The 27857-nt window shown below is 52.2% G+C and overlaps 12 protein-coding genes across 12 annotated transcripts; 8 read left to right on the forward strand and 4 right to left on the reverse strand.

Annotated features, from left to right (window-relative positions):
* Nucleotides 1-952: 952 nt before the first annotated feature.
* PFLUO_LOCUS1880 (uncharacterized protein) lies at nt 953-2954 on the forward strand (the record flags this gene model as incomplete). Its single annotated transcript, XM_073778963.1, has 7 exons — nt 953-1048; nt 1104-1180; nt 1247-1471; nt 1539-2091; nt 2155-2585; nt 2643-2716; nt 2794-2954. 7 exons carry the CDS (start codon nt 953-955, stop codon nt 2952-2954), a joined length of 1617 nt encoding a protein of 538 aa, XP_073635966.1.
* A 485-nt stretch (nt 2955-3439) lies between these two features.
* PFLUO_LOCUS1881 (uncharacterized protein) lies at nt 3440-6127 on the reverse strand (the record flags this gene model as incomplete). Its single annotated transcript, XM_073778964.1, has 3 exons — nt 3440-5059; nt 5110-5934; nt 6002-6127. The coding sequence occupies 3 exons, from the start codon at nt 6125-6127 to the stop codon at nt 3440-3442; spliced, it is 2571 nt and encodes an 856-aa protein (XP_073635967.1).
* A 236-nt stretch (nt 6128-6363) lies between these two features.
* On the forward strand, nt 6364-7205 carry PFLUO_LOCUS1882 (UDP-N-acetylglucosamine transferase subunit; the record flags this gene model as incomplete). Its single annotated transcript, XM_073778965.1, has 2 exons — nt 6364-6447; nt 6495-7205. 2 exons carry the CDS (start codon nt 6364-6366, stop codon nt 7203-7205), a joined length of 795 nt encoding a protein of 264 aa, XP_073635968.1.
* A 322-nt stretch (nt 7206-7527) lies between these two features.
* PFLUO_LOCUS1883 (uncharacterized protein) lies at nt 7528-8734 on the forward strand (the record flags this gene model as incomplete). The annotated part of the gene is made up of 9 exons (XM_073778967.1): nt 7528-7577; nt 7630-7774; nt 7837-7923; nt 7979-8041; nt 8096-8203; nt 8269-8409; nt 8466-8528; nt 8587-8665; nt 8712-8734. 9 exons carry the CDS (start codon nt 7528-7530, stop codon nt 8732-8734), a joined length of 759 nt encoding a protein of 252 aa, XP_073635969.1.
* An 84-nt stretch (nt 8735-8818) lies between these two features.
* On the reverse strand, nt 8819-10148 carry PFLUO_LOCUS1884 (Methionyl-tRNA formyltransferase; the record flags this gene model as incomplete). The annotated part of the gene is made up of 4 exons (XM_073778968.1): nt 8819-9563; nt 9618-9733; nt 9782-9852; nt 9908-10148. 4 exons carry the CDS (start codon nt 10146-10148, stop codon nt 8819-8821), a joined length of 1173 nt encoding a protein of 390 aa, XP_073635970.1.
* Nucleotides 10149-10286: 138 nt separating this feature from the next.
* On the forward strand, nt 10287-12782 carry PFLUO_LOCUS1885 (uncharacterized protein; the record flags this gene model as incomplete). The annotated part of the gene is made up of 3 exons (XM_073778969.1): nt 10287-10525; nt 10583-10676; nt 10728-12782. The coding sequence occupies 3 exons, from the start codon at nt 10287-10289 to the stop codon at nt 12780-12782; spliced, it is 2388 nt and encodes a 795-aa protein (XP_073635971.1).
* Nucleotides 12783-13560: 778 nt separating this feature from the next.
* Nucleotides 13561-14414, reverse strand: PFLUO_LOCUS1886 (GTP-binding protein Rho1; the record flags this gene model as incomplete). The annotated part of the gene is made up of 5 exons (XM_073778970.1): nt 13561-13728; nt 13787-13921; nt 13976-14173; nt 14258-14285; nt 14347-14414. The coding sequence occupies 5 exons, from the start codon at nt 14412-14414 to the stop codon at nt 13561-13563; spliced, it is 597 nt and encodes a 198-aa protein (XP_073635972.1).
* A 2150-nt stretch (nt 14415-16564) lies between these two features.
* On the reverse strand, nt 16565-17872 carry PFLUO_LOCUS1887 (uncharacterized protein; the record flags this gene model as incomplete). The annotated part of the gene is made up of 3 exons (XM_073778971.1): nt 16565-16909; nt 16962-17415; nt 17469-17872. 3 exons carry the CDS (start codon nt 17870-17872, stop codon nt 16565-16567), a joined length of 1203 nt encoding a protein of 400 aa, XP_073635973.1.
* A 1361-nt stretch (nt 17873-19233) lies between these two features.
* Nucleotides 19234-20947, forward strand: PFLUO_LOCUS1888 (uncharacterized protein; the record flags this gene model as incomplete). Its single annotated transcript, XM_073778972.1, has 2 exons — nt 19234-20492; nt 20548-20947. The coding sequence occupies 2 exons, from the start codon at nt 19234-19236 to the stop codon at nt 20945-20947; spliced, it is 1659 nt and encodes a 552-aa protein (XP_073635974.1).
* A 379-nt stretch (nt 20948-21326) lies between these two features.
* Nucleotides 21327-22457, forward strand: PFLUO_LOCUS1889 (uncharacterized protein; the record flags this gene model as incomplete). The annotated part of the gene is made up of 2 exons (XM_073778973.1): nt 21327-21743; nt 21816-22457. The coding sequence occupies 2 exons, from the start codon at nt 21327-21329 to the stop codon at nt 22455-22457; spliced, it is 1059 nt and encodes a 352-aa protein (XP_073635975.1).
* A 251-nt stretch (nt 22458-22708) lies between these two features.
* Nucleotides 22709-24255, forward strand: PFLUO_LOCUS1890 (uncharacterized protein; the record flags this gene model as incomplete). The annotated part of the gene is made up of 4 exons (XM_073778974.1): nt 22709-22808; nt 22873-23217; nt 23277-23633; nt 23696-24255. 4 exons carry the CDS (start codon nt 22709-22711, stop codon nt 24253-24255), a joined length of 1362 nt encoding a protein of 453 aa, XP_073635976.1.
* Nucleotides 24256-25469: 1214 nt separating this feature from the next.
* PFLUO_LOCUS1891 (Palmitoylated plasma membrane-bound casein kinase) lies at nt 25470-26944 on the forward strand (the record flags this gene model as incomplete). Its single annotated transcript, XM_073778975.1, has 4 exons — nt 25470-25598; nt 25648-25717; nt 25768-26322; nt 26379-26944. The coding sequence occupies 4 exons, from the start codon at nt 25470-25472 to the stop codon at nt 26942-26944; spliced, it is 1320 nt and encodes a 439-aa protein (XP_073635977.1).
* Between the last annotated feature and the right edge of the window lie 913 nt (nt 26945-27857).

Raw genomic sequence — 27857 nt, forward strand, 5'->3', positions numbered from 1 at the left:
GACAACACCGAGCAACAAAGTGCTTACTTCAAGTTAGTAAAAATAGATTACATTTATACACTAACAATAAAGGGGTTGCAGAGACTTTATCAGCTCTGTCGATTCTTTGAGGTTGGAAATATCGAAAGATACCATGATGTAACGAACTAGACACCGAATGGCCGGAAAAAGGCCTTTGCGTGGTGTATAAGGAAACAATGAGAGACTTAATTACATTCTCTGGTAGCAGTGTACATGGACATTCCTCAAATATTTCAACAGAAATATTGGTTTCAATGCTATACAATTTGCGTTGATTCCTCAGGCTATCAAGCCCTAAGTCAAGTGACTTTCCCCGCAAAGGATATTTACAGATCGACATCCAACATAATTCCGGCTAATGTAACCACTGCGGGATTGGTTAGAGCTCTTGTAGTACACGGTCATCGGCCCTACCCGTTCTTTATTACCCCCCCCACGCCCACGCACTGTCCTCTTTCCCGTGCAGGGAACTAGTGCTGTCGCAACAAGATGGAGCCGACCTTTGGACGACGATCCCTGAACCCTCTGAGTTTGTTAAGCTACCAAGCAGCTTGGCAGTCAAACACGGTCTCGGATTCGTGGGAATTCTTTGTTCCATTTCTCCTCTCGTTGGTTCTATGGTTGTCTGATCGGCTGCCGAGCAAAAGCACGGACTGGATGATACCTTGCCTAGCCAGTGTCGTAGTAGTCGTAGCTGGGCTCTCTCTTTTCATTGATAAATCAATAGCGGATAATGATCTAACCTTCGTATTCCTCTTTCTAATCATTATCAACTTAAAAAATATATATGATTGTCTCTGGCTTGGCCCTGCTTCCCCGCCATCTTGGGACATTTCTTTCTCTCTTGTCCTGATTTCTCTGAAAATCCGAGAGGATTATCATCGATCACGATACCTCTTTCTCTTTTCTTCTGATCAACCAAATCTGTAAAATGGCATCCCTTATACAGAAAATCGTCCGCAACGATGCGATGCGAGAAGACCCTACGGAGATCTATGGATGGAGAGTTTATATGCTTGCCTGCTCGGTTCGTGCGCTCTAATGTCTTCTGCCAAATTGAGAAACTGACATGATTTTCTCAGGCATGTTTTGGAGGGATGTTATTCGGTATGGACTCCGGTATCATCGGCGGTGTTCTCACCATGCACCCGTTTGAAGCGTACGCAGCAATCTCTCCCACTCCCTTCGAGAGAACCAGATCACCTAACCACATTATTCTCTACAGTACATACGGCCTGCTGGATCTTAGTGATGTCGGACAAGCAAACCTATCCGCCAACATTGTCTCCACCCTCCAAGCGGGCTGTTTCTTCGGAGCTCTAGGCGCGGCCCCCGCAGCCGACAAATGGGGAAGAAAGAATTCGTTGATCGGGTCTGCGGTTCTGGCCATAATAGGAATTGTCATGCAGACTGCTGCGAGCGGTCACCTCACTTGCATGTACATCGGACGGTATGCTTTGAAGAAACCAGATTATGTGGCTCTCAGTTCCTCGTCTAACTTATCATTCCCAATTCAGTCTTATCACTGGCTTCGGAGTCGGTGGCGCCTCAATGATCAACCCCCTCTACGTCGCAGAAAACGCTCCGCGCGCTATCCGCGGTGGACTAACAGGTCTCTATCAGCTATTCATCACTGCCGGAATCATGATTGCATTCTGGATCAACTACGGTGCCGTACTCCACATCACCGGGCCAGCCCAATATATCGTTCCGTTGGCAATGCAGGGCTTGCCAGCTGTTCTGCTTTTAGTGGGTATGCTCCTGTGCAACGAGTCGCCGCGATGGTTGGCGAAACAGGATAGATGGGAAGAGGCACTCGCGACTCTGGCCAAAGTGCGCGCTCTGCCGGCCGATCACCCCTACGTCGAACAGGAGTATCAGGCTATAGCTACGCAACTGGAGCATGAGCGCGCTCTCGTTGGCGGCTCCGGGTTCTGGGATCTCATGAAGGAGATGTGGTTCATTCCCGGTAATCGGAAACGAGCTTTTATCTCCGTTTTCTTGATGGTTTGCCAGCAGATGACTGGGACAAACGCTATCAATTACTACGCACCGCAAATCTTCAAGAATGTGAGTAGTATCTACCTCAAAAAATCCCAAGAGGATAAATGCTAACAACACTAAACTATATAGCTCGGCGTAGAAGGTACGGCAACAAACCTCTTCGCAACAGGCGTCTACGGCATCGTAAAGATGGTCAGCTGCGGCGTGTTCCTGATCTTCGTCGCCGATTCACTTGGCCGTCGCCGCTCGCTTCTATGGACCTCCGTCGCACAGGGCCTCGCAATGCTTTACATCGGGCTCTACGTCCACATCGCGCCGCCTGTCAAGGGCGCACCCGTCATTCCTGCGGGCTACGTTGCCCTAGTGTGTATTTTCCTGTTTGCGGCTTTCTTTCAGTTTGGCTGGGGTCCTGTCTGCTGGATCTATGTTTCTGAGATTCCGACTGCAAGGCTGCGGTCTTTGAATGTTGCATTTGGTGCGGCTACGCAGTGGTTGTTCAACTTTGTGGTTGCGCGGGCTGTGCCAAATATGCTGGCTACTGTTGGAAGTAATGGATACGGGTAAGATTCTCGTTTTGCTTCCTATGGTCTGTGGCAGTTGCTGACTACGGGGACCAGGACGTATATCATCTTCGCATGCTTCTGCTTTTCGATGGGTGTGTTCGTCTGGTTCTTCATTCCTGAGACGAAAGGTAAGTCCTTTTTAGCAATCTTGAGATTCCCTCACCCTTGAACAGGACATGTCTTTGCTAACTGGAAAATCACACAGGCATGTCTCTTGAGAAAATGGACGATCTTTTCGGCGTTACAGAGCTGTTGGAGCAAAAGCTGGCCGACCCTGAGCGAGCCTCGACACATGGTGATGAAGACAAAGCTACGACGGGCGAGCATGTTGAGCAGGCGACTCCCGAAGCCAATAGGGATGAATGATTCAAGAGCTACAGATTTTGAATGGCCTTCGTTCTTCTGAGGCGAATATATGTTTAGTATTAAGTCTTAAGCTGACTCGGAACCTTGCACTTGAAGACAAGTAGAAACCTTAGTTGATGGTATCAATGTGGCATGATCGAGTCTTCATCTTGCTACTTAACAGTTTCGGATATCCGTAAATGCGTTCCCATTGTTTCCAATATCGTTATGTCATCGTAATCGTAAGATAAACAGAGAAGCAAAAAAAAAACTATATACAGCCATTCCCAAACCCTCCTCAGACTGACAAACAAACCGCTACTGTATAGTAAACAGTCAGGTAAAAGGAACCTCCCAACAAGCGCTATGAATCTGTATGCTCGCTCAAATAAACACCCAAGCAAGAGGCAAGAAAAGAAAACGAGATCAACCGGCCCAGTCTATTAGGAAGATAGAGAAAGGTCCGGGATTTGAAACAAATAAGAAATCAGCAACGCAATGTTGAATTATCTGGCCGCACGGGGCCGCCGCGCCGAGAGACCTTGCTGCGTCTGGCTGCGGGTCATGCGACGAGTAGAAGGTCGATCTTCGAGACTCAATCCACCAATACCGGGACCCAGTTCACTCCGCTTCGGTGAGAAGGGAGAGTCAAAGTCGAGGTTGGGGTTGCGTCCATATCGGATGTTGCGAGTGGTGGCATCGGTGAGCGTTGTGGCGGTCGTAGCGATGGTCTCACTATCTGAATCCACATCGTAGTCCGAAGGAGGATCGCTCTCTTTCAGTGAGCTCATGGTGAAACTGTGAGGGTTCTTGTTGTAGTTGGTCGGAAATGAGTGGAAGGTCTGGGACGAAGAAAGTCGGTATTGTGGCGCAGGAGGCAATGCACTGGAGAAGCTGGATCCTCCTGCCGTTGACGAAAATGAGAACGAGGGAGCAGCAGAGCGTGGCGGGCTCAATGATTGCGGTTCGGGAGGGCTTGAGTCAGCTGGAGACCAGGCAATAGCGTTGCGATGTGGTTGTTGTTGCGGCGATTCCTGTTGGGACGAACCGGACTCTGCCGGAAGCTGGACTTCCTGTCCTCGAGTTGATGCCGCCCGATAGAATGCCACAAGACCAAGGGCTTCCTGCACAGCCATGAAGACCAAAAGCAATTTGCCGTACCGATCGAAATATTCTCGGGCAAAAGAGACGCCCGGCAAATGCGCCCCCAGGTGCACAGCCGCACCGAGTTCTGTGATGTATATCAAGATCTCCATGCCGTTCCAGTGTGCTAGAGGTCTTTTGACAGCCTCCAGAAGCGCAAACCCCGCGATAAGACTTGCGCTGCCTAAAGCTCCGATCTCAATGTAATTCCCAGGAATCGGTAACTGGCGGTTCTGAGACGACATCCACGCAAAAATAGAGAACCCCAATAAACCGAGTCGAAGATATTGGAAGGTAAGTAAATTTTGAGCACTGTCAGGATACGCGGACCTGGGTTGCTGATTCTGCTGCGGCCAGTTGCCTCTAGGTGGGTCATCGGATGATTGAATTGTGAATGCATTGTCAAACAACGTCTCCAATCCCGTAGAGGTGTCCTGATCTGGGAAAAATGTTGGAGGCCTAAATACAGGTTCAGAGCGACCAGACCTTTGTTGCTGCTGGTTGGCTTGCTGGGTAGAGACTCGGTTAAATGGATTGGGTTCAACAACTTGTGCGATGGGCTTTTTGGGAGTTTGATTTCGAAGTTTCCACGCCGGAGGCTTTGGGGCCGACGGAAGAGTTCCGTAAAACGGGAGAGGTCCGTCGAAAACAGATGGCTGGTTCCGTTGGTAGACGCTCACGGTTGGTCGAATATCTTGCGGGGCTGAGGGAGTCCAATCCATATCGTCCGTCGGTGGAGGAGTGGGAGGAATTGTCGGGGACCTCTCAGGAGCAGGCCGAGGAGATGCCAGTGTCTCAATTGGAAAACGCTGGTTATTTCGCACACCATTTGCGGTAGGAGTCGAATTGTCTTGTCTGCTGCGAGGGGCCGCTATGGGCGATGTCTCTGTGCTTCTAATCGGAGTAGATTCCCACGATTTATCCGACCAATCCACCAACGGACGAGTGTCGTACTTGACCAGACCGCAGGATATCACCACAGACTATTCAATTAGCACTGGCCCGAGAAAGAAAGAACTTGAGAAACACTCACCAGAAATGTGAACAAGATCATGAACAAATGTAAAGCTGGAATCAAAGTGGGTTTCAGGCCACTGGCAGACGGATCCTTGAGCACCGCCCAAAACACACACCTCACCACCAAGACTATCAGTTGGACCTTGTAGTACTCCCCAAGACCAGCGAACCTGCCGCCTCTCCCCTCGACCTTCATGCGCAGCTTCGGGTTCCACCAAAGAGAAAGACTACCCGCAATGAGACCGAGGCCAGCGAAGGGCTCCAGATCGAAAGCGCAGTTGCTAGGGATGCGTCGTATCCCTACCGTCTGACTGACGCAAGAAGCCAATGAAGGGGTGTCAACACCATCCGACAATTGACCGCTAGCCAAAACGCTCATTGAGTCCCACGCGAGCTGGGTAGCAACGCTACCCCAGTAACCGAGGGCGCCTGTAATGACCAGCAAACTCCTCCAATTCCGGTCCCTGGCTCGTCGAGAGGCTTTGCTCGCTCTGCTCCGATCCATCATACGTCTGAGGTGATCCGCTTTCGCCTCATATCCAGTCCGGCGGATACGATCTCTCACCCGAGGCTCGCATTTGTCGCACACTTGAGGGTATCGTTCCTCCAAGTTTCTGCGGAACTGCGGATACTCGCGCTCGGCGGCCTTGTAGAGAGGGTCGTCCGCGGGGGGGAAATAGGAAGCTAGTTGGCTAGTGAAGAGATGCTGGTTTCGTGTGCATTTGGAGCAGAATAGATCGGATTCAGTGAAGGTGGTTGTCTCGAAGGGTGGGCTTGAAGCGTCGGGTCCGTAGATCCCTGGGTTGGTCTCCGCGGCTGGGGGATCTGTGATTTCTCCATTCTGCGAGTGAGAGAAACAGGTTAGTAGGGGCTTTGTGGTTGCCAGACCGGCCATTTAACGAACGTACCTCGTCTAGATGGTTGTCGGCTTCGCAGTGTTCGCAGCGGAACTTGCGAACGGGACCACTAGTCGGTCGAGTAGAGCGCCGCCCGCAGTAGAAGCAGGTCAGACGTTTAGAAAAGAGAGAAGCCATGACATAGTATCCGAGTTGTCTATAGTAGAGGAAAGAAGGGGGAATGACGGGGGAGAGAGAGGGAGGGAGAGGGAGAGAGGATGGATGATGCGCGACACAAAATATAGGGCACGGGCCACTCCAGGCACGTGTGGGATGGCCGAGTCAATCGATGGTTTGATTGTTGACGATTCACACTTTTTCTTCTTATTCAACATGCCTCCTCTTCCTCTTCCATAACATCACCAGTCCCTGCCATGGCTGCCTTCCTCATGTCTTTCTTCAGCTTCTGCCTGCAGCTTGCTCTGCCTGTGGCTGCTGTTGGCATCCTCGCGGTCGTGGTAAGTTCTACGACTTTTCTCTCAGCAGCATCAATTGACTCTCTTAGGTTTTGCTACTCTCCCTGACAGTCTCCCACCGATCGCCCGTCCGTAAATGCCGCCCCAAGGATGCCCAGATCCACCTGCTCGTCGTCCTGGGCAGCGGCGGCCACACGGCGGAGATGTTCTCCATGCTCCGGCGGTGGACCCTCGAACCCTCGCGATACGCATATCGGACCTATGTGGTCAGCTCCGGGGACAACTTCAGCGCGCAAAAGGCCAAGGAGTTTGAAGTGAACCACATGGCAGAGGGAAAGACTCCGAACGACGCATACACCATTGTCACGGTTCCCCGCGCACGACGGGTCCACCAGTCCTACCTAACAGCTCCGTTTTCCACACTGCACTGCTTCTGGGCCTGTCTGACGGTCCTTTGGGGCCAGTATCCGGAGCAGCAGCATCTTCCAACCGAATTCTCATCCCCGTACCCAGATCTCATTCTTACCAATGGGCCCGCCACGGCCGTCTGCATGATCGTCGCGGCGAAGCTCCTCCGCTTCCTACACTTTTTCCTTCCATTCCTCCAGGCCGATTCGGGAATGCCGAAGCTCCGAACCGTATTCATTGAGTCCTGGGCTCGCGTGAGCACCCTGAGCATGTCTGGGAAATTGCTGCTGCCGCTTGCCGACACGTTCCTCGTCCAGTGGCCGAAACTGGGCGGGCGGCGCGCGTGGTGGGGAATGAAGAGGACTCGATACGCGGGTACGCTCGTGGATTGAGTGCTTTCGATCAATGGATCTCATGATAGAAATGATAGTCATGATAGAAATGAAAAAAGGCGTTATCATTCCCTTCAAATCAGTACCGAGGTAGTCATACTCTCCACCTAGCGAGTGGGGTTTCGGCCCATCCGACAAGATGTACTGTTAGCAATCGAGCCCGGAATCCAGCCGCAGTGGATGATCGGTTTGAACGGCGTACCCCATACAAGGCCGGATGCCCCGCCATCCCCATCTTCTCCCCATTCCTCATTTAATATTTGTACAACTCCTTCCTCTTCCATTGTCAAGCAAAGAAACATCGCTCTACTAATTACCCACCATGCCCTACTCACTGCGAGGTCGCAATGTTCTGATCACCGGTGGCTCGCGGTATGACTGTCTGCCTGTTCTTCTTTTGAACTCCGCCCACTAATTCGAGTAGAGGCCTGGGTGCACTCGTCGCCGAGAAGTTTGCCAGCGAGGGAAGCAACGTCGCCATCAATTACATGTCGAGCAAGGAGACGGCGGACAAAGTCGCCTCCGATCTTGCAACCAGACACAATGTGAAGACGGCTGTCATTCAGGGTGTATGTCTTCGCTGATCAGGGTGGAATGCAAATGACTCTAACGTGGTGACCGCAATAAACAGGACGCCGGAGTTAAAGAGGACTGCTTCAACGCCGTCAAGTCGACCATCGAGCAACTCGGCGGTTTGGACATTGTTATCTCAAACGCTGTACGTTTTGGTCGCTGAAAACAACCCCTTCTCGAACTAATCAATTTGCGCGAAGGGCTGGACGAAAATGACCAATTTCCCGGATCTCGACGCAATGGATGATGACGACTGGGATAAGGTATATTGTGTTCGCCAGGACTTTTGGGTTGGCAAAGACTGATGACCGGAGTAGTGCTGGACCGTCAATGTCAAGAGCAGTTTCTGGCTGTTCAAGGCTGCTTTGCCCACCTTCAATGCCAATGCCGAGGGTGGTGCTTTTATTATTACCTCCTCCACTGCAGTGAGTCTATTCAGTCCCAAGTGTATTTCAATCGGATCATATCTAATATTACTTTCTCCCGTTAGGGCGTCGTCCCAAGTGGTAGCAGCTTGCCATACGCCGTGACCAAGGCTGCCGTCATCCACCTCATGAAATGCCTTGCTCAAACACAGGGCTCCAAGGCTCGGGTCAATGCGGTACTGCCGGGTCTCTTGATGACCGAATGGGTGGGTTCATTCGATCTTTGTTTAGTCTTGTCATCGTTTTGCTCATTCCTTCCCAGGGCCAGCGCTTTCCAATTGAAAAGCAGAAGGCCGTTCTCGACAAGACGACCCTGAAACGTTTTGTAAGTTATTTCAGCTCTCCGGACTGCAGCCACCCACAATACTGATAGTATGGTGAAGGCCGAGGTTGAAGACGTCGCCGATATGTACACCACGATTGCAAAGAACGCCTCCATGACCGGACACGCAGTGCAGATTGGTATGACCCCTATTACTCCTCCAAAGACAATGGCTGACATTTGCAGATTCGGGCATGGCGATTAGATAGACTCTTCTCAGCTGAAGGAAAGGATTGGTATAAATGGTATCAAGTCAATAGTACACAATGCCGTACACATCAAGTCTGTTCTATTTAAACAAGCGGGTTACGAAAGGGAACAAACTCCATCCCCCCCGATATGAATGTTCGATCTCCAAACATGCGCGCCTTGATAGCAGCTCGGAGGCCCTCTGCATCCTGTTCGCCTTCCACTTTCATCCGATTAATTCGCATAACTTTGCTATCTGATGTAAAAACGTAAAGGGCCTTCCCTTTCCGTGGCTCAACAGGGTGACCACCCTCCACGAACGGTAACCCAGGAACCAGCGAGAAGGAGCCACAGCCCTTGGGGGGATCTACTTCCTCCATGTCTGTCAAAATGACTCGTTTCTGTTGAAATGATGGCCGGGTACCATCTGGAGCGTGACTGGTGACGAGCGCTTTACTCCACAGAGGTCCGATTACCCGACTGCGTCGGTTGATATTGAGCAAGGACCAATTTGTCCAGTCGATATGCCGATCCTCCGGCTTGATTTTGGCTGCGTGTATTAGAGTGTCGCTTCCTTGGGCGGCACGCCACCCTGCATCCACCACGGGTGGAACGAATAGGCCCTCTTTGAGACCGTTCACGAGTAGCTGTGCTCCTTTCGGGGCCACCACGTCCACTAGCTCGGGGACGGTGCACGTTTCAGGGTTGGGAACGTCAAATCCAGGATCAGGCGTTTGGGAGAGGATTGTGCCGTGGTCAAAGTGCTTTAAGTGTAATGTCTGAAGGGAAACGCCTGTTGTAGTTCGGCCAGCGAGGAGGGTATGGTGGAGGGGCGCGGGGCCGCGGAAGCTGGTCAATCGGTGTCAATCATAGTTTCAGCTTAGGTAGGATGTAATGACATACTTTGGGAGTAGAGACGGGTGTACATTCAGTCCTCCATACTTGGCGCTGTTCAGTACACGCGAAGGCACAAAGAGTCCAAAGGACACGGCCACAATCAGGTTGATAGACGCCGGAGGCTGACACAGTCAGGTATGGTGCTTGATATAAAAGAGGATTTTCATTACCGTCCATCCAGTGAAGGTATCGATCTCGTGGATTGGGAGGGAGAGGTCCGAGGCAGCCGCCTTGATCGGTACTAGAAATAGAATTCGAGTGAGCTCACCGTTCGCAGAGTTGAGAGGCCATTTTACCTTCGCGGATCTTCTTCAACCCTCTCCCCACCTTTTTACCCGGTCGACAGACGACGTCAATCGAGGCGATCCGGTCCGGTTGCTTGAGATGGTAGGCATGGAGCGCTTTCAAAGAAGCGATGCTGAAGTCATCGGAGCCGCAGAAGAGAATACGCAGGGGGTCGTATGATTTGGTGGAATATAATCTGGGATTCAATCGTCTGCTACACAGCCCAAGGACGGGGCCTTGTAGCAGCAGCATGATTGACTTGTTGTTGTCGAGGTGAAGCTGTCGCGACTTGAAAAGGGCCCGGTCCTTATCGATAAGCCACGTCGTTTCCCTCGGTCTCCGCCTTTCCTTGTTTGCCATCTCTCTCGCGTGCAGCTGCCGGACGATGCGATGCCTGAAAGCGACCTCGACTCGGTGATTCCGGCACGCCTTGGCTTCCTCGCCATCTACAATCCGACGCTGGGGCCCACCGACGAGACCTTAGACGATCAGATCGTGTTCTACACTTCGAGACCGACCGATTCACAACATGCCGAGAACGAGGGGGAGAATGAGGATGCAGCTCCCGGGGATAAGAACGAACGGTTGCGTCAGATAGGCCTGGCGCAGGGCATGGTGAACTTTGCCAGGTAGGAGTCATTGCCTCCGAGACGACAGATAATTTAAGCTGATCGATTTCTCGCCAGCAACTTCTCGGCGGGGAAACCATTGGAATATGTGGAGACGGAAAAGGCGCGCATTGTTCTTCTGGAACTGGAGAAGGACTGGTGGGTTGTCGCCGTAAGTGTAGCACCATAAACTCACCTGTCGCAACTAACATGATGCGCCCAGTCGATCGACCTCACTCGGCTCCCCGCCGACCAATCCTCCTCCGAGAGCTTGGAGACACCTACTTTCCAATACTCGTCCAGGGAGATGGGTCCTCCACCTCTTTACATTCAGCAACTGCGCCGCGCACATGCAATATTCCTCCTCCACCATGGCTTCACCTTGCAAGAACTCTTCGATCGTGTTGGAAGAGCTGCCTTTTGTCTTTATCTCGAGCGGTTCTGGGAGAAGTTCACGTGGAACTGGGAGCTTCTATTAACCGGGAATCCTATTGTGGAGATCTATAATGCCATCAAACTCTCCGCCGGTGGTGAGCTCGGTGTTGGTGTGGGAGAAGAAGAATGGGGAAGCGGAGAAAGAGAGGTGCTGGAGGACTTTGTGTCCAGAACTGATGGCTTGGTCGACCTGATTGTCTCGAGGTTCGGTGATGCCTCACAGCAGGTTGAAGGTGAAGGCCAATGGCTGGGATCAGACACTGACCCTCGATCAACCGATGGTGTCATCTTTTCGGGTGTGGGTGCTCTCTCGAGACCCTCTGTGGCAAACCTGTCGCATTGGATGGAGTGGGTTTACCGGTTCGGAGATGCTGCGTATGGAGTTGGACGGGATCCGAGCTCACAGCGTCGCCGAAAATCACGGAAACCACGGGGGAGAACATCTTCTAGGGATCGTCAAGCAGTCCAGCCTTCAACTCCTGATCGCAACTTCACGCCAGGCATCCCTCGTCCGCTGGTTATGGCTGCACCACAGCCCATCCAAGAGGAGGCCGATGAATCGGGCGAGTCACCCAAGGGAGACGATCAGAGTGGCGGGTTTGGGACGGAGACAGTCATGAAGTACCTGAGTCTTGGATATGGTTCAGCATGGAGTTTCGGTCCCAGATCAGCGTCAATGCCTCCTCACAGCTCTGCTATAGCGGATAACTCCACAGCAAGGCAGACTCCAGATCTTGGGTCTCCACAGACAAGCAATCCCCAAAACAGTACGAGAAATATTGTGCAGGGACGCTTTGTCTTAGGTCCTCGGGATGATCTCGAGACCCTGGATGACCTAGAGGAAGGGAGTCCAAGGTCTGAAGAGGAGCCGAGCAAGCCCAAGTCTCGCATTGTGCACCGGACGCTCCATGTCAGACGATCTGGTGAAGCAGATGGAGAAACGCAAAGGGTGCAGGCCGTGATCTATGTGAATCAACCGTTTATGTTCACCTTCCTCTTCGACCCAGAGACACCCTCTCTCAACACTCCATCCCTCTACACAACGATCCATCACCAACTCGGCCCTCTCCAAAAACCACTACTGGCATCCACCTCCCCTGCAACCGCTGCCTCGCGCATCTCCCAGTCCGAGAACATCCCCGATCCCAACAAACGCTTCTCTACACAATCCCAGCCCGTGTATGACCTGGTCTACGACCCATCAAATCTGACTATCCGATCCTCCATCCCCAACATCCCAACCCTGGGCACCTCCATAACCCCATCCCAAACTCCTAAATCTCCCCCATCTCGCCACTCGTCTCCGTCTCCCTCTCCTGCTGGGTTCCCACCCCCTTTGTCCCGGGTTGAATCCCTAGCTATCCACCACCGCTTCTTAACAACATACACCGACACCCGCTCCCGACCCCAGGAACTCGAACGCACCTGCAAAACCAGTCGTGGGTGGTGGATCGTCTGGGTGCGCCTCTCGCCTTCAAATGCTGCTGCATACCCTGCCTCAACTCTACCCTCTATACCCTCGTCAACTGCCATATCCACCATCGCAAGCGAAGACGATCACGGAACGTCCTCGTTTTCTCCGTCTGCTTCCCTACATGCCTTTTCTTCATCGCAGCCCCTGGAAGCATTCATCATCCGCAGAGCAAGTGACTATGTCTCGCCATCCAGCCATACACGGGTTAGCAGTGGTGCACGCTTCTTCCGTGATTTGGGTGGAGCATCTGCTTCGTCGGGCCTGACGGGTTCGTCTCGCGCGGCGGAGACAGCTCCTGCGAAGTTGGCGGAGGGGTTAGGGATGGATGCGCGGCGGTATATCGAGGGGCTGTTGAGCTTGAATCGCTGAATTTTTTTTTTTTTTTTTTTTTTTTTTTGGCATCTCAATCAGCGAGTGCATAGTAAGTAGTGTGTTGCACAGAACAGTTGGGGTTGTTGTATATGCCTCTACTTTTCGATATAAATAAAATAAAATAAAAACGGAATCATCTACTTCTACCGTCTGTATTCACCTGTTAAAGCAAAGTAGACCACGGAAAACAGCATTTTCCATGCATTAGGGCTTTAACAAGACAACATATAGTTAAGAGTGAGGGGTAATGAAAACGGCCGAATCAAGGGGCTCTGCAAAAGGGGGAGGGGGAGTTCACATCTATCATCACACACAGGGAGTATCAGTCCAGACGTTGCCCATCTTCACAAACCGGCACTACTTCCAATGGCTCTTCTTTTTGTAGAATTCGTGGATTCTGCGCGGACAGAAACAACAAGGGGGGAGAGAGAGAGAGGTGGGGAGATAAGAGAGGTGGTAAAGAGAGAAAAAAAGAAAAGCCCACGGGGTTATGATGAAGACAACGCCTCCCTAGACACAAGTTCTGCAAAAACAACGGCGACAGAGGTGGAGTAAAAAAAAAAGAAGTAAAGGACACAGACAAAAAGGAAAAAGCTCTCAACCAAACTGCATCCGTGAGAAACAGAAAATAATCATCTCCCACACGCGCCAGCTCGGAATTGCCCCGGATGTCGTGACAGGGGAACTGCGCAGGACAAAATTCACAACCAAATTGCTTCCGAGCGGCTGGACCTCACGCTTGCACAACCGGACTGCCCAATGCGAGTTTAGTTCTTTACAAGATCAGGCAGAGCCCATCCCGTCTCCCGGGCTTCTTTCCCTTCTTGGCCTTCAGCAGGGCCGCACGGGTAGCGGCCTCGAAGACCTCACGGACACCCTCGTTGGTCCGGGCAGAGCACTCCAGGTACTTGTAGGCACCGATCTTCTTGCGGATTTCCTCGCCCTACAGAAAACACATTAGACAAACTCCGAGGACCGAAACTGGAGAGGGGGTAGCATACCTGCTCAGGGGTGACGGGCTTCTGGGAGGTCTTGGTGAGCTCCTCGATGGTCTTAGGGTCGTGGCGCAGATCCTTCTTGCAGCCAACAAGGATGATGGGAAGGCCCTGGCAGAAATGAAGGACCTCGGAGATCCACTTTAAAATGGTGTCAGCACTTCACGTCTCGTAGAATTCAGTGAGAAAACTGACCTTCTCCTGGACATTGTCGAGCGAATCAGGCGAATCCACGGCGAAACAGATCAGGATGACATGCGAATCGGGGTATGACAAAGGACGGAGACGGTCGTAGTCTTCCTGGCCTGCCGTATCCCAAAGAGCCAGCTCGACGTGCTTTCCATCCACCTCGACATCGGCAACGTAGTTCTCGAAGACGGTGGGGACGTAGACCTGGAGGAGGGGAAGGTCAGATGATTTGTTCCTGGGCCGGGGGAGGTTGTTTTTATCCAGGTTGGCGGGTTATGGAAATCTCACCTCAGGGAAAGTGCCCTTGGAGAAGACACTAGAGGAACCAGGTTAGTCTCTGCAATAATTTTGATCGTCACGTTCGATGAAGGGCTTACATGAGCAGACAGGTCTTACCGCAGGCACCATCGCCCACGATGACGAGCTTGCGACGAATCTCAGCCATCTGAGAGGAGAGCGGTCAGTATGAAAATAAAAGCCAGCAGCAGTCGCACAGGGTAGTCTGTGCTTCGAAAATGTAAAACACGAGGGGTGAGGAAGGCATGTGGTGGACACAGCGGGCGGGAAGAGATGATTGTTGATGGGAAAGGGACAAGTCAACTCTCCGGGGGGAGGGGGGTTGTAACGAGGGAAAGGGTGAGCACGTACGGTATCTGGATGAAGCGCAGCGGGCGCAGGATAAGGACTAGAGGTTGATAAGAGGGCACTGAGCAAGGGAGATGGAAAAAGATGGCAGCGCCGATGGGAGAGGTGGAGGAAGAGGACAAAGATGTGTTGGAGAAGATACTGACTGACTGACTGTCCAGGCCAGACAGGCAGCCAGGGCGGTGTATTGATTACTCATGTACCGGTCCTGTTATGCCCGTATTGTGCTGATGCCCCCTGCCGGTCGGAGGCCTGCCCAGTGATCTTCTCTGCCCGGCGATTTCGCTCATTGGAGGTTTCTTTTTCTTCGATCTACCACCAGGTATCTACTTCCCTCTCTTTCAGCGTATCCCCATGGGAGACCGCCAACGCAAACCAACCTCCGCCTATCACCGGTTCCGGTAATACCAATACCCAACTCCAGCCCTGGCAAAGTACGTGTGGCTGAGCGGGCCCGGCAGAGAAGACCCATCCGCGTCACAGGCCCACACACAAAAGGGGGCAAGACAACACAGCCACCGTGGCTGTTGGACGTGCTGCGGACTCTTTGTGGAAAATGCACATCCATACCAATTGATGCGCTGAGATCATCCATGAGGTCAGGGGATGTCTATCCCCTTGAGCTATGGAAAGCTCTAATCCGAGCGGCATTGCTCCGCCTGTTTTGGGGAGGTTGTTTGAGATCGAGCATCTGGCCTCGGTTAGACCGGGGGGAAAAACACCCCAACACTGGGGCTACTACTTGCTCGGCCTGGATTCTCTGAGCTTCCGAGATTCTTTTGCCCGAATTGGGGCTACTCCAGATAGAGCAGCTCCCGTTTTACTTCCCATGGTTGCAGGAGATCTGCAACTACACCGGTCCAGCAACGGTCCTGCTGCCCGTGCGCGCCTGTGTTCCGACTTGCGTACGGCACAGCCAGCTCAGCTCCACCATCGCCAGCTCCGGGGCCAGACCCCGTGCGACGGTACTTAAGGTGCTCCAAATATGGTTGCCTGCCCCAACTAATGACTGTGTCAAAAATGCTTGACTCAAATGGTCCAGTGATGATCGCTCCGGGATTTTCCTGCATTTCCGTGCTGGCATCGATTCCAAGATCCTGCGACCACAGCTGCTTTTCAATTTACTGATCCAACCAGCCAAAGGCCAGTCGAATTGACACCTCTGTCCTCTGATGCCTGAGGCAGCCTTCGTGGCTTCGACACGTTCCGACCCTCCACGAGGAGGTGATTGAGCCTCGTAATACCTACCTCAAGCTTCTCTAGCTAGAGCCTTAATGCCGGATGGCTCTCAATACCAAACCATACAAAACAACTGTTGCAGCGTCAGCTCGCTATCAGGAAGAAGCCGGCGAACACCGTCTCTAACAGCCTCCGGAACCTCCTTCGTATTGATGGTGGAAACCTTTTGAATGACACCACTAGGAAGTAATTTCCCTCCCATTCTCCATTTGACTATCCGATCTACCCTAGAATCTATATTTCAAGCTCAAGCGCAGAAGTTGGTTTAAGTGTTAAAAGACGTGGATGGTTATGTTTTTGTCACCCTATTGGTCTACTATGTGACTTGTCTAGTAATTCAAGTGCGCATTGGCTAATGCACATGGCCACATCATCGATATCAAAGAGGGTTCCAGGATACTTGATACTTGATCACATCACGGAGCCTTTTATCTTAGCACGCTGGCTTGGTTTACCTTCGATGGTGCACGGTTGGAGATTGGAGACAAGTCAAGTCTTTTGGCAGGCTGCTTTGGCCTGCCTTCTTAGGTTGAATCCAGATCTAGCCAGAGAGCAAGATACAATACACATGATTGTGGGAGAGACTCGTAACTCCCAGAATCTCAAAACATCAAACCAAGGTATACTCCGAAGCCAATTAAAACAAACCCAAGCCAAACCCAATCAAATCAAATCTCGAACAAGATCATGACAGGTGCCAACGAGAGGCATTCAGGCTGCCTGGTAGACCTTGAAACTCTTAAACTCCCAATACGCCTTATCAAACTCCTCCGGATTATTGGCCACGAATTCAGAGCAGGTGCCGGGGCAGCTATATAGCTTTTCATAGAATTGAGACTGGGCAGCCAGCTCGCCGCATAGATCAATGTTAGCGATAATACTCTGGTTGCGGAAGTGCGAGGCAATATTGCAGTCGGTACTAGGGAAGTCCGCTAGGGCTGTACCCCACAAGGCTGGGTTAGGGACTCCTGTAGTGTTCTTGATATCGGCCGGAATAGAGTCTCGCGTCCAGAACCAGGCGCGAACTCCAGCATCGCGGAGCTCGAGAGCATAGACCTATATTGTGTTGTTAGTGCTATTGAAGGGACCCGAGCTAGGCAATACTTACTCCGCCCCCTAGATTATTGAACGCCGAACCATATGTAGATGGATCCCCTTGTACACCACAGCCAGAATTGCCATGGGTGTCATTGCCACACGATGTATAATGGGGTGATCCGGTCTCTTTACGCTTGACGTCCATCGAGCACCCCGCGGTCGTATGCAGGGTTATTTCGTTGCCTTCCGTACCCTTGTTATTGGCTTCCACTATATCGATCTCTCCATTGTTAGGCCAGTTGTACCCGTCGGTAAGCCATAGGGCGGGCCATGTGGCGCAGCCATATGGGGTATGGAGGATATCGAAAATGAAAAGCCCCGTATCGTAGGTAGACTTGGACTCGATCCGCACGGAGTTGCGGCCATCCGGCGCATACGGGGTTGAAGAGTCAACGCGTAGTACCGCCGAGGTGTCTGTAGCGAATGTGAGGTTAAGATACTCGGCGGTCTCTTCATCAACGTATCTAGTAGGTAGGGTTAGCGGCTGGGAAAAAAACACAAAAGATATATGACTTACACCACAAAGCCCTTGGTCGGGTCTTCGTCGGAAAAGTAATCAAAATTGTCAAAGAATGACGGCCCTTCGTAAGTATCCACCAACTTGTAGTTTAAGGGAGTGTAGTCGGGGTATCGATTGGCTCGGACGCCTTCGATAGCGCCTACGATCGCGACGATGATCACCACGGCGACCACGGAAGCAACGATCAGCTTCTTACGAAGGGACCACCTTCGTGGGTCGTAACGTGGTGTTTGTGCTTCGGGCAGCTCCTTCTCTGGCCCTTGTCCTGGAGCAGGTACAGTTGTAGAGGCGGCAGGATCAACCGGTGTCTTTGGAACATCAGTGAGCGCAATCTCTGGTACGCAGGAAGTCGAACCGCTGTAGCGACCCAAATAATCGGGCGGGAATCTTCGGTCATCCATAGTGTGAGAGAGATAAAGAGAAGAGAAAAGTGAAGGGAGATGTCCGCGTAGGAAAGACAGTGACTTGAGAGATAGAGATGGCCCTTAGCATAGATTGATGGGGACTGGCGTCATAGTAGTCCTAGAATGTACTCGGACAGGATTAGCGGCAATCATGAGTCCAGGAACCGTTGTCGGTACGTCAATGTCCAAAAAGAAGTCAAAGTGATAAGAGATTGAAGCACCACAGGAGAAGAAGGGCCGCCTAACAGGAACTAAAGAAGGGATGATGATGGACAGTTGTACATCAAATATGGTCTCGATGTTCAGGAGATGCTATCCAAAAAGAGGCAGCAGAGCACGTCATACAGATCCCTGGTCCCGCGACTGGTAAAAGGACAACAAAACAGGAATCTTTGATAATCACTGTCATAGATATTCCTACCATCGACATGTCTACCGTAGACCAGATGTGACAGTAATTGACGTTTACTAGAGTGGGATATCGATCACTCCGGCAGATCCTTCAACATGCTTCATCACCTTTGTTTTAACCTCGAGAATGGCTCTCCAAGAATTCGCACATTCTGTCACCACATCCAAGACCATCGCCCAGCCTGAAACCCCTCTTCTCTTGTGATCATACATCAGCAACGTCACGTTGCTGTTTTTGTATACAAATTAATCGCACATGATGATCATAGGTTCAAAGATGATATCCTGCCGAAAATGATCTCCCGTGGCCTCGAGCTACTGGATATCGTCTTTCATAAGTGCAGCAACCACACGGCCCTACTCCCTACAATGATAAAGTACATTTCATATACGACAGGCGCTTTTCTCAAGGATGGAGTCCTAAGCGAGGACGCACAGTATTTCTGGCGCTATGCGAGGCTCTCGAATCGCGACTTGAAGCAGGACGTTGCCTTTCCAGGGTAATGAGAAATCAGATGCAAACGGAGAGCGTCCACCGCTAGCTTGGATGCTCGTGTGGCAGGGGACCTACAGCAACATGTATGGATGCTACATGTGAGATGACATCTGTCGTTGGGATTATACGATATGGGATGCGGCGCGACTTGAGCGCACAGGTACTGTGGAAGTGTTGATTTGACAGTGGGAAGCGGATGGGGTGGGGAACTAGTCCAAGGGACAATTTAAACATACTGTAGAAGGACGGAAGAGATCCAGGGTGAGGTGAGATTCTAATTCAGCTGCGCCACCCTTGTTATTTTGGGGGTGGCTATACCTAACAAGTTCGGCCCCGAACAGCAACTGGAGGCCTAAGGGGGGCTGGAATTTAATCGGCCTGAACACCACGGTTAATTCCTCACGGATGGCTCCTGAAAGTAACTCAAAAAACAAGGATCTCACCTCACACAATGGGCAAACTACTGCGTCCCGAGCACCCACCCTCCGAGTACCTACCCTCTGATAGCGAGTACCAGTTATCAGACGTCGACTCCGCTACGAAAAACGCCGCTCACCAGACCCAAACGTCCAAGACAAACGACTGTACATCGCAAGAGTCCCTGCTACAAACCATCAGGCGATATCCCAAAATTGTTGGCTATGTCCTCGGTCTCATTTCTGCATTTTTGCTGCTGGGATACGACAGTTGTGTTGTGAGCACCGTTCCCTCAGTGCCAGAATTCCAAAAAGACTATGGCGAGCAGTTTGGTCCCAACAAAAACCACTATATCATCCCTTCGCTGTGGCTATCGCTGTGGAATGCCCTCCCTAGTATCGGGCAAATGTCAGGCGCGATAGCAGCAGGGTCATTGCAGGACCGAGTAGGCCGACGGTGGCCGTTAGGCGTGGGCAGTGTTCTCTCTGCTGTAGCAGTGGCTGTGATATGCTTGTCGAGTCTGCCGGCAGACATTCTGACTCGCCGAGTCGTGTTTCTCGTCGGCAGCATAGTGCAATGTTTCTCCTTGGGCATGACCACGGCCGCGGCGCAGACATACATTTCCGAGACCGTGCCGACCAGTCTCCGTGGCCCGTCGATGGCTCTCCTTCCGGCCGTCGACATGATCGGTCAGCTGCTCGGCTCTTTAGTTGTCCTGTTGTGGTCTGGCGGCACCTCCAACAGCTCATACATGGTTGCCTTCAACACCATGTGGCCATTCTGGGTGATGCCGCTGCTGGTGGCCTTGCTTCTCCCCGAAAGCCCTTCCTACCTCGTTCGAAAAGGGGATCTAGCTGGCGCACGTCGCTCCTTGCAGAAACTGCACACTGCCAGCGTGGACAGTAAACAGCTCGTCAAGGATCTGAAGCAGTCCCTTGAGACGGAGAAAGGCCAAGGCCAAGGCCAAAAAGTCTCATACAGGGATTGTTTTCGCGATGAGAACAAGCGACGCACGACGATTTCCGTGTTTGGCGCTTCCATGCCAGTATTTTTTGGAACCTCTTTGCTGGCATCTGCCAGTTACTTCTTGCAGACCTTAGGCATGAAAGCCAAAGACAGTCTCTTGATGTTCGTGTTGGGTGTTGCGCTGTCCCTGGTTAGCAACGGTGTGGGAGTCTGGCTGATCAGCTGTGTTGGCCATCGGCGGCTTATTTTGGTTTCTCTGTCTATCACGACAGTAGTATGGCTTTCCATGGGTATATCAAGCTGTTTCCCTGGCATTGCGACTGCCTGGTATGTGTTAATCCTTGTATTATCTTCCTAACAGAGCTGACTCCTTTGAAAATAGGTATGCCGGGGTGTGCATGGTGGTGGTCAGCGTAGTCTGCTCCATGGGCGCATGGCCCGCCTCCTTCGCAGTCGTAGGCGAGACCTCCTCGTTGCATCTGCGAGCCAAGACACAGGGTCTTTGTGTCGTCGTTGCGGAACTGTGGAGCCTTGTCTTCAGTATCGTCCTGCCCTACCTCTACAACTCGGACGCTGCCGATCTAGGTGGTAAAATGGGGTTTATCTATTTTGCTCTGGGGGTAATCATCGTTCTCGGGACCTGGTGGATGATCCCAGAAATGAAGGGACGCAACAGTTCTCAGATTGACACTATGTTCAAGATGGGATTGTCGACAAGAATGTTCCGTGGGTGGTCGGGCCAGGTGGAGAGTGAAGACACACGGGTAATGATTCGGGATTAGAAGGAATAGTCTTCTTTTCATCCTATCTGTGTTTTTAGCGTTTTATTCATGAATAATGTGCCCTACTGTAACAGATGACAATACTGTGTCTGAGAACTATGCCTGCGCATTTGGTCGAATCTTGTAGTATGGCTTACACAGTAGATAGGATGCAATACTCCGGGTACGGGAAACATTTCAAAAACACGACCTGCACAGTAGTCATTTAAACTTCTGTCTCAAACAAAACAAAAATATAAATTGGCTTCATCTTTTTTCCTGTATAGTTGGTCGCCAGTCAACTTGCTTATATAATCTGTTCACGTGACTCATTTCCATTTTCTCCGTGCGCGAGTCTCCTCCGCCGTCTTGTCTACGCTGAGCCACCACCACCCGCGCCATGCAGAGGGTCATCCAGCGGACGTCCGCTGCCCGGAAACAGGCGCAGCGGAGAATCATCAAGAATTCCAAGAAGCCAGACCCAGAAACCAAAAGGCAACAGTTCCGAGCGCAGGTCGAGTACAACAAGGCCCTCACCCAACAGAAGAAAGATGCCGTCAAAAACCGCCGGGAGGATTGGATGAAGGGTCCGCTGGCTCCAAAGCGAGATTCGGGTCTTAAAGTATTCACTTATGGCGGCGTGTCACCACAACTTGTGCAGCCGCCGCCTCTTCCCAAACACAAGCGCCGGAAGCACGTCCTGTTCGCTCCGGGAGATCGAGTCTGTGTTGTCAATGGCAAAGAAAAGGGCAAAATCAGCGAGATCAGTGGGGTTAAAGGAGAGGAAGATATGGTGTTTCTCAAGAACACGAACGTAGTACGTGTTTTTTCCTTGTTGCGGTCACTCCTGAGATCCAACTCCCGCTAATCCGCTCTCTTAAAAACACAGGCCGATGTTGCTGTCCCCGACTGGATGCAAACATCAATGGGAATCAAGTCCGATATTGTCACCAACTCCCTGCCGGTGCCCATTGACGATATCCGACATGTCATCGCGCTCCAAGACCCTCAGACCGGTCTCATTGAAGATTGGATCGTGGAACACGCATATGCCGCCGGGCCCTTTGTCGAACGACACCCAGACAGCACCATCCCGAAATTTACGCGATATGTATTGGGCGAGAATATCGAAATCCCTTGGCCCGTAGAGAATATTCCGCCCGCCAAGGACGGACAATGGGACACTACGCGCATGGAGGCCGATACCGATACTTGGGTGCCATCGTTGGCGCAGCCGCCTTTCCCGAGCAGTATCATTGATGAACTGCGCAACAAATTCTCCAAATTCCGGACCCGTCACGATCCAGAATACGTGAGGGAGAAGGTTGAAGAGGATTACCGCAAGCAATACTACGAGAGCCGGGCGATGTTGACGCCCATTGGGGAATGGCGGGCAAAGAGACAGGCCGAGAGCGCAGAAGCGAAGAAGAAGACGCTGGATGCCGACGGGAATGTGATTATGGACAAGGAGACGATCGACTTCATTGAGAACTGGATGACACTGAAGAAGGATGGCCAGTCTGCTCAATAGATTGAGTGATCATTTCTTTCGTCAAGAGCATTGTGTATAAATTCTACTGTATTCTAGTATTGAATCTCTATTTATTTCATTCCCTATTATTTGTTCGTTCGCCATTCACTGTCGATTCTTAGGGCTCACGCGGATACTTCGGGGCCAGGGAGCGCAACCGCTGAACCGCGTCTTCATCTTCTGACAACCCCCCTCCATCCCTCCACTCCCTGCACTGCTTCTTTCTTCATCGGCAAGACATAGTAGTCGCAATGGCATTCGCTGCCATAAATTCGTCCGTCCCGATCGCCTCCATTGAGGAGGCCTTCGCGACCGAACCCGCGCTGAAGAATCGAGTCTACGATGCGATCGGTACGTCGCCCACCCCTACCTAACAAGCCATCTACTAACTTTTTTTTCTTTTCTGTCAATGTAGGCATGACCCCTCAACATACACCTCTCTTCGAAGATCTCGCCCGATACACCTGCAACCTGCTGGCCAGGAACGCGAGTACCTCCCTGCCGCCCGCGGCGGCCAGCGACGGCCCTGCCGCAAAAAAGCGAAAGCTGCAGAATGGCGACACCACCAACGGGGCGACCGCGCAGGCGCCAGTCGACGTGAAGGGTGATGCGCCGATTCAGTTTTACGTCCAAGATATTTCCTTCGCTGCGCCGCAGCGCAAGAAGCTCACGCTCGAGATCACTGCCGGGAGCAGTTGCCTGCGGGCGAGGAACCAGACCACCAAGGAGGTGGAATTCGGTGTCCCCATGAACCAGATCCGTGAGTATGCAATTGCCATTGATACGAGAATCGTGACTAACACGACTGGTCGTGGCTAGGACATGCCCTGTGCCTTCCAGTACCGGAAAAAACGCAGAAACAGTTCAATTTCTGTGTCATCCCCCAGTTCGCTGATGGGATCACACCTCCACCGGAGGGGGAAACAGCATACGAGGCCATCGTGTTTACCGTTGCCGACGGGCCAGCCAAGGCTGCTTTCTTAGGGACGGGTCAGCAAGTCGGACACAACCCTGGCGAGACGGCTGAGGCGTTGATCCGGAAAGTGTTGAATGACAACATGGCTCAGACGAATGTCATTTGTCCTGATGACCGGCAATTTGTGAGCGCCATGCCCGAGCCGCATCGGAAAAAGGAGAAGGCATTTCACGTCAAGGCATTCCGAGGCAGCAAAGAAGGTGAGCCAATCTTTTTTTTTTTTTTTTTTTGAGCTGGGCTGAGCTGATTTTGTTTCTGTCAGGCTATCTGTTTCTTCTCTCTACGGGTATTCTGTTTGCGTTCAAAAAACCTCTCCTGTTCTTCTCCTTCGACACCATCGACTCCGTTTCCTACACCTCGGTCCTCCAGCGCACATTCAACCTCAACATAATGGCCCGCCCGGCCAATGGCACCGAAGAAGATGTACAGGAACTCGAGTTCTCTATGATCGACCAGGCCGACTACGGAGGGATCGACGACTACATCAAGCGACATGGTCTTCAAGACGCCAGCTTGGCCGATGCCCGACGCGCCAAGGTGTACAATATCAACGGTGGTAAGGCCGAGGATCCAGAGGCCAGCGCTACGAAGACGGAAGGGGACGAGGAAAGCGAACTGCAAAAAGCCCAGCGAGAGCTCGAGGACCAGGAGGATGAGGAAGAAGAGGACTATGATCCGGGAAGTGACGCGGAGAGCGAAGGCAGCGGCGGCTCCAGCAGCGAGGGCGATGAGGACGGTGATGAGTTCCATGAGGATGCAGATCAGGTCAGCGATGGCGACGACGAGGACATGCTCAAGGAGGAGGGCAGTGATGACGAGTAAGCGAGCGTGCTGCCATGTAATGATTTGCCTTTTATTTTTGGACTTGTACAGTAGCCGGCCGAACTTGAGGTGGTCGTGGACGTATCAGATTCGGGTCGAGATGGATCGGCGAATTGGGGAATCCTGATCGGAATTGCTTTTGTCTCCCCAATAGTTTATTTGGAATATACCGCCATAACCTCCGTCGAAGGATATCGTGTACCTGCTTTAGGGCTAACTCCATAGTCTTGGCTTGGCGCGACCCATCCTGTAATGTTACCCGCATTCCAGACCGTGAGTCCAGACAACCAGATACAATCGACCCCCTGAGTGAAAAATGCTCTGGAAAAATCCATTGTGATTCCCTGCCGCCATGATATACAAGAGCCAGACTGTAAAAGATGCGTATAGGTACCAAGGACCCTGTCTTCGGCTACGCGCCCGAGCCTCGCAAGCCCTGAGCCGTGCAGGCAGCTGCCCAAACTCAGTTGGAGAGGATCTGACCGCTAGGTACTGAATTATTTTCCCAACGCCTGGCGCTGGTAACTGTAATACCATCGCTTGACCGCCAGTTCCCGTGCCGCGCTCCCCATCACTTGTAACCAATACATGGGCGATACCGTCTCCCTTCCCTCTCCCCCGACTCTCTCCCTCTCTTCCTCTCTTCTTTCTCTTCTCCTCGATTTCTGTCTCTCCCCATCCCTCTCCCCTTCTCTCCCCTCTCGTTCTCGTCCCGCCCTGCCCTGGCAACTCACTGGTGCTCATATCAGCACTTGGTCGAGTCCCTCGGCTGCTCTTGCCCTGCCCCTTTTTTTCCCGGTGGCGTGTATTAATTTCGCCTCCCGTCCACCCCCGTTTGTTCTCGACCCGATCACCCCAGAGTTGTGATCATCCCGACCGTCAAAAAGGACCGCCGACCACCTCAATTCCTGCGCAGCACCCTCAATCGCATCCGTCTCGCTGTCGCAGCTTCGGCTCGCCAGTCCGTCTCACACCGCCCAAGTTTCACGCTGTACCGCTACCTCGGTCGGAGAACGTGACGGGTTTCGTGGACACTAGTTTTGGTGTCAGATATCTCTCGCGGCGTATGCCATTCATTCCCCTCCTCTCCTCGACCTCGTGCTGACTGCGTCCGTGTGAAAGAATAGTGTCCATCACGTGTCCGGTGTCTCCGAAGCCATCAGTATTAGGGTGCAGGTCGTGTTCCTTGGGTCTCAACCCCGAGAACTTCATCCATGGCGTCCTCCTCGTCGAACGTAGTGGGTGTCCACTACCGCGTGGGCAAGAAAATAGGTGAGGGTTCGTTTGGTGTTATCTTCGAGGGCACGAACCTCCTCAACAACCAGCAGGTGGCCATCAAATTTGTACGTCTCGTTGCACTCGCTTGACTATCGACCCTTCTGACCGTTACAGGAACCCCGGAAAAGCGATGCGCCTCAGCTTCGTGATGAATATCGCACATACAAGATCTTGGTTGGATGCCGTATGTTTCTCTAGACACTCCGTGTGTAATATTTGCTAATTATCTCCTAGCCGGCATCCCGAATGTCTACTACTTTGGCCAGGAGGGTTTGCACAACATCCTGGTGATTGACCTTCTCGGTCCCAGTCTGGAGGATCTGTTCGACCACTGCAATCGCCGGTTCTCCACCAAGACTGTTGTGATGGTGGCCAAGCAGATGCTCTCGCGGGTTCAAACGATTCACGAGAAGAACCTCATCTACCGCGATATCAAGCCAGACAACTTCCTTATCGGCCGGCCATCCACCAAGGCCGCTAATGTCATCCATGTCGTTGACTTTGGCATGGCCAAGCAATACCGCGAACCCAAGACCAAGCAGCACATCCCCTACCGTGAGCGCAAGTCTCTTTCAGGTACTGCGCGGTACATGAGTATCAACACCCATCTGGGACGTGAACAGTCACGACGAGATGATCTGGAGGCTCTTGGACACGTCTTCATGTACTTCTTGCGAGGCGGCCTTCCCTGGCAAGGACTGAAGGCTGCGACCAACAAGCAAAAGTACGAGAAGATTGGCGAGAAGAAGCAAACCACGATCATCAAGGATCTATGCGAAGGCTTTCCTGGTACGTTTTGTTACCTCGTTTACGATCAAGACCCCATACTGATGACATGGCCACAGAAGAGTTCGTCAAGTACATGAGTTATGTGCGCAACCTTGGCTTCGAGGACACACCCGACTACGACTATCTGCGGGACCTCCTGACGCAATCTCTCAAGAACGCCGGCGAGGTGGAGGATGGGGAATACGACTGGATGAAGCTGAACAACGGACGCGGCTGGGACTACAAGTCGTATGCGTCCCAGGCACATCTTCACAACCAGCACCAGACTTCGACGAGCCGCGACCACATTCGCCACAGCCAACGCCCCGGCATGACGGCCGACCGTTTAAACGCACCTCAGCCGCCGCCCCCAAACTCTCCGGCGAAGGGAGCGGGAAAGACGCGTGACCGTCCTGGTGTCGGGATGCCCTCCAAGCAACGCGGGAGTGGGAACATGGAGCCATCAACCCCGGCCACATCAACGCAGGCGCAGTTCCAGAACTCAAATGCTCATCTTCCGGGGCGCCTAAACAGCCCAGGCAACCAAGGGGTGGGCAATCAAGCTGCCGGCGCTCAAGGGAACGATGACTCGCAACCCACATTCATCCAGAAGGTGATGAAGGCTCTGTGCTGTGGTAGGTGATTTTCCGAATGTGATCCACATCTGCTTGCCTGCTCACTCTCGAGATTCAGGTTGAACTTGCGGCAGATAAAGTGACGGCGCACTCGTTCTTCTGCCCTTGATGCCGAAAATACGGCCGATTGTCGACATGGGAATCCTCTCCTTTCTTTACGCAATGGGTGCCTTGGTAGGCAGTCCATTCACCATGCACTACCTCTCGTCCCAACAGCCCCCTTGTATCTTTCTTCCGCCCATTCGACCCTTCCCACCCACCAAGCGACGGTGGGTGGGAACAACCTTTTCCCTCTCTCATTGATGTTATGTCCAATCATTCTTTCATGGTGCTACGGCTTCGGAGCGACAAACTTGAGAGATCTCTTGTCCTTGTCTTCTCTTTTTCTCCATTTTGCTTCGTTCTGTGTCACTTATGGCTCGACGATTGCGCTGTTTAATACCAAAAACTCATCCTCTTCGAATTTATCACGTCCTCAGCGGGTGATGTTCCGTCGGCGTGCATTGAACACATCCTGTTTGTTTTGTTGCCTCGGGAAATTCGGAGTCCACTGGTGCTTTGTTTTTTAATTAGAGAGTTGAAGACAGATTCTCACCCTCGGCGAGGAGCAGGTGGTATCGAGTCAGATCCAGGCATTGCCTTGTGGTTTGATCTCGTCGGTCAATTCAAGCGTTTGCTCCCCGAGACGGACAAGTCTTGAGTTGAGCTGTCTCTGTGTTATTCGCTCTGTTTATCAGCAGAGCGAACAGACCTAATGTTGTTTGTGTTCTTGGATTTACCCGGGCTTCTTCTCGAGACCTCTCTATCCGTCACCTCATCTGTCTCGGTGTGGCAAGGACAGTCCAGTTTACTGCTGTGCCGCACTGCTCGTCGTGTTTGCATATATTCTCCCGGTTCCTCGATTCCCCCTGTCCCTTTCCC

The sequence above is a fragment of the Penicillium psychrofluorescens genome (assembly GCF_964197705.1).
Source record: "Penicillium psychrofluorescens genome assembly, chromosome: 1".
Classification (NCBI taxonomy): Eukaryota; Fungi; Ascomycota; class Eurotiomycetes; order Eurotiales; family Aspergillaceae; genus Penicillium; species Penicillium psychrofluorescens.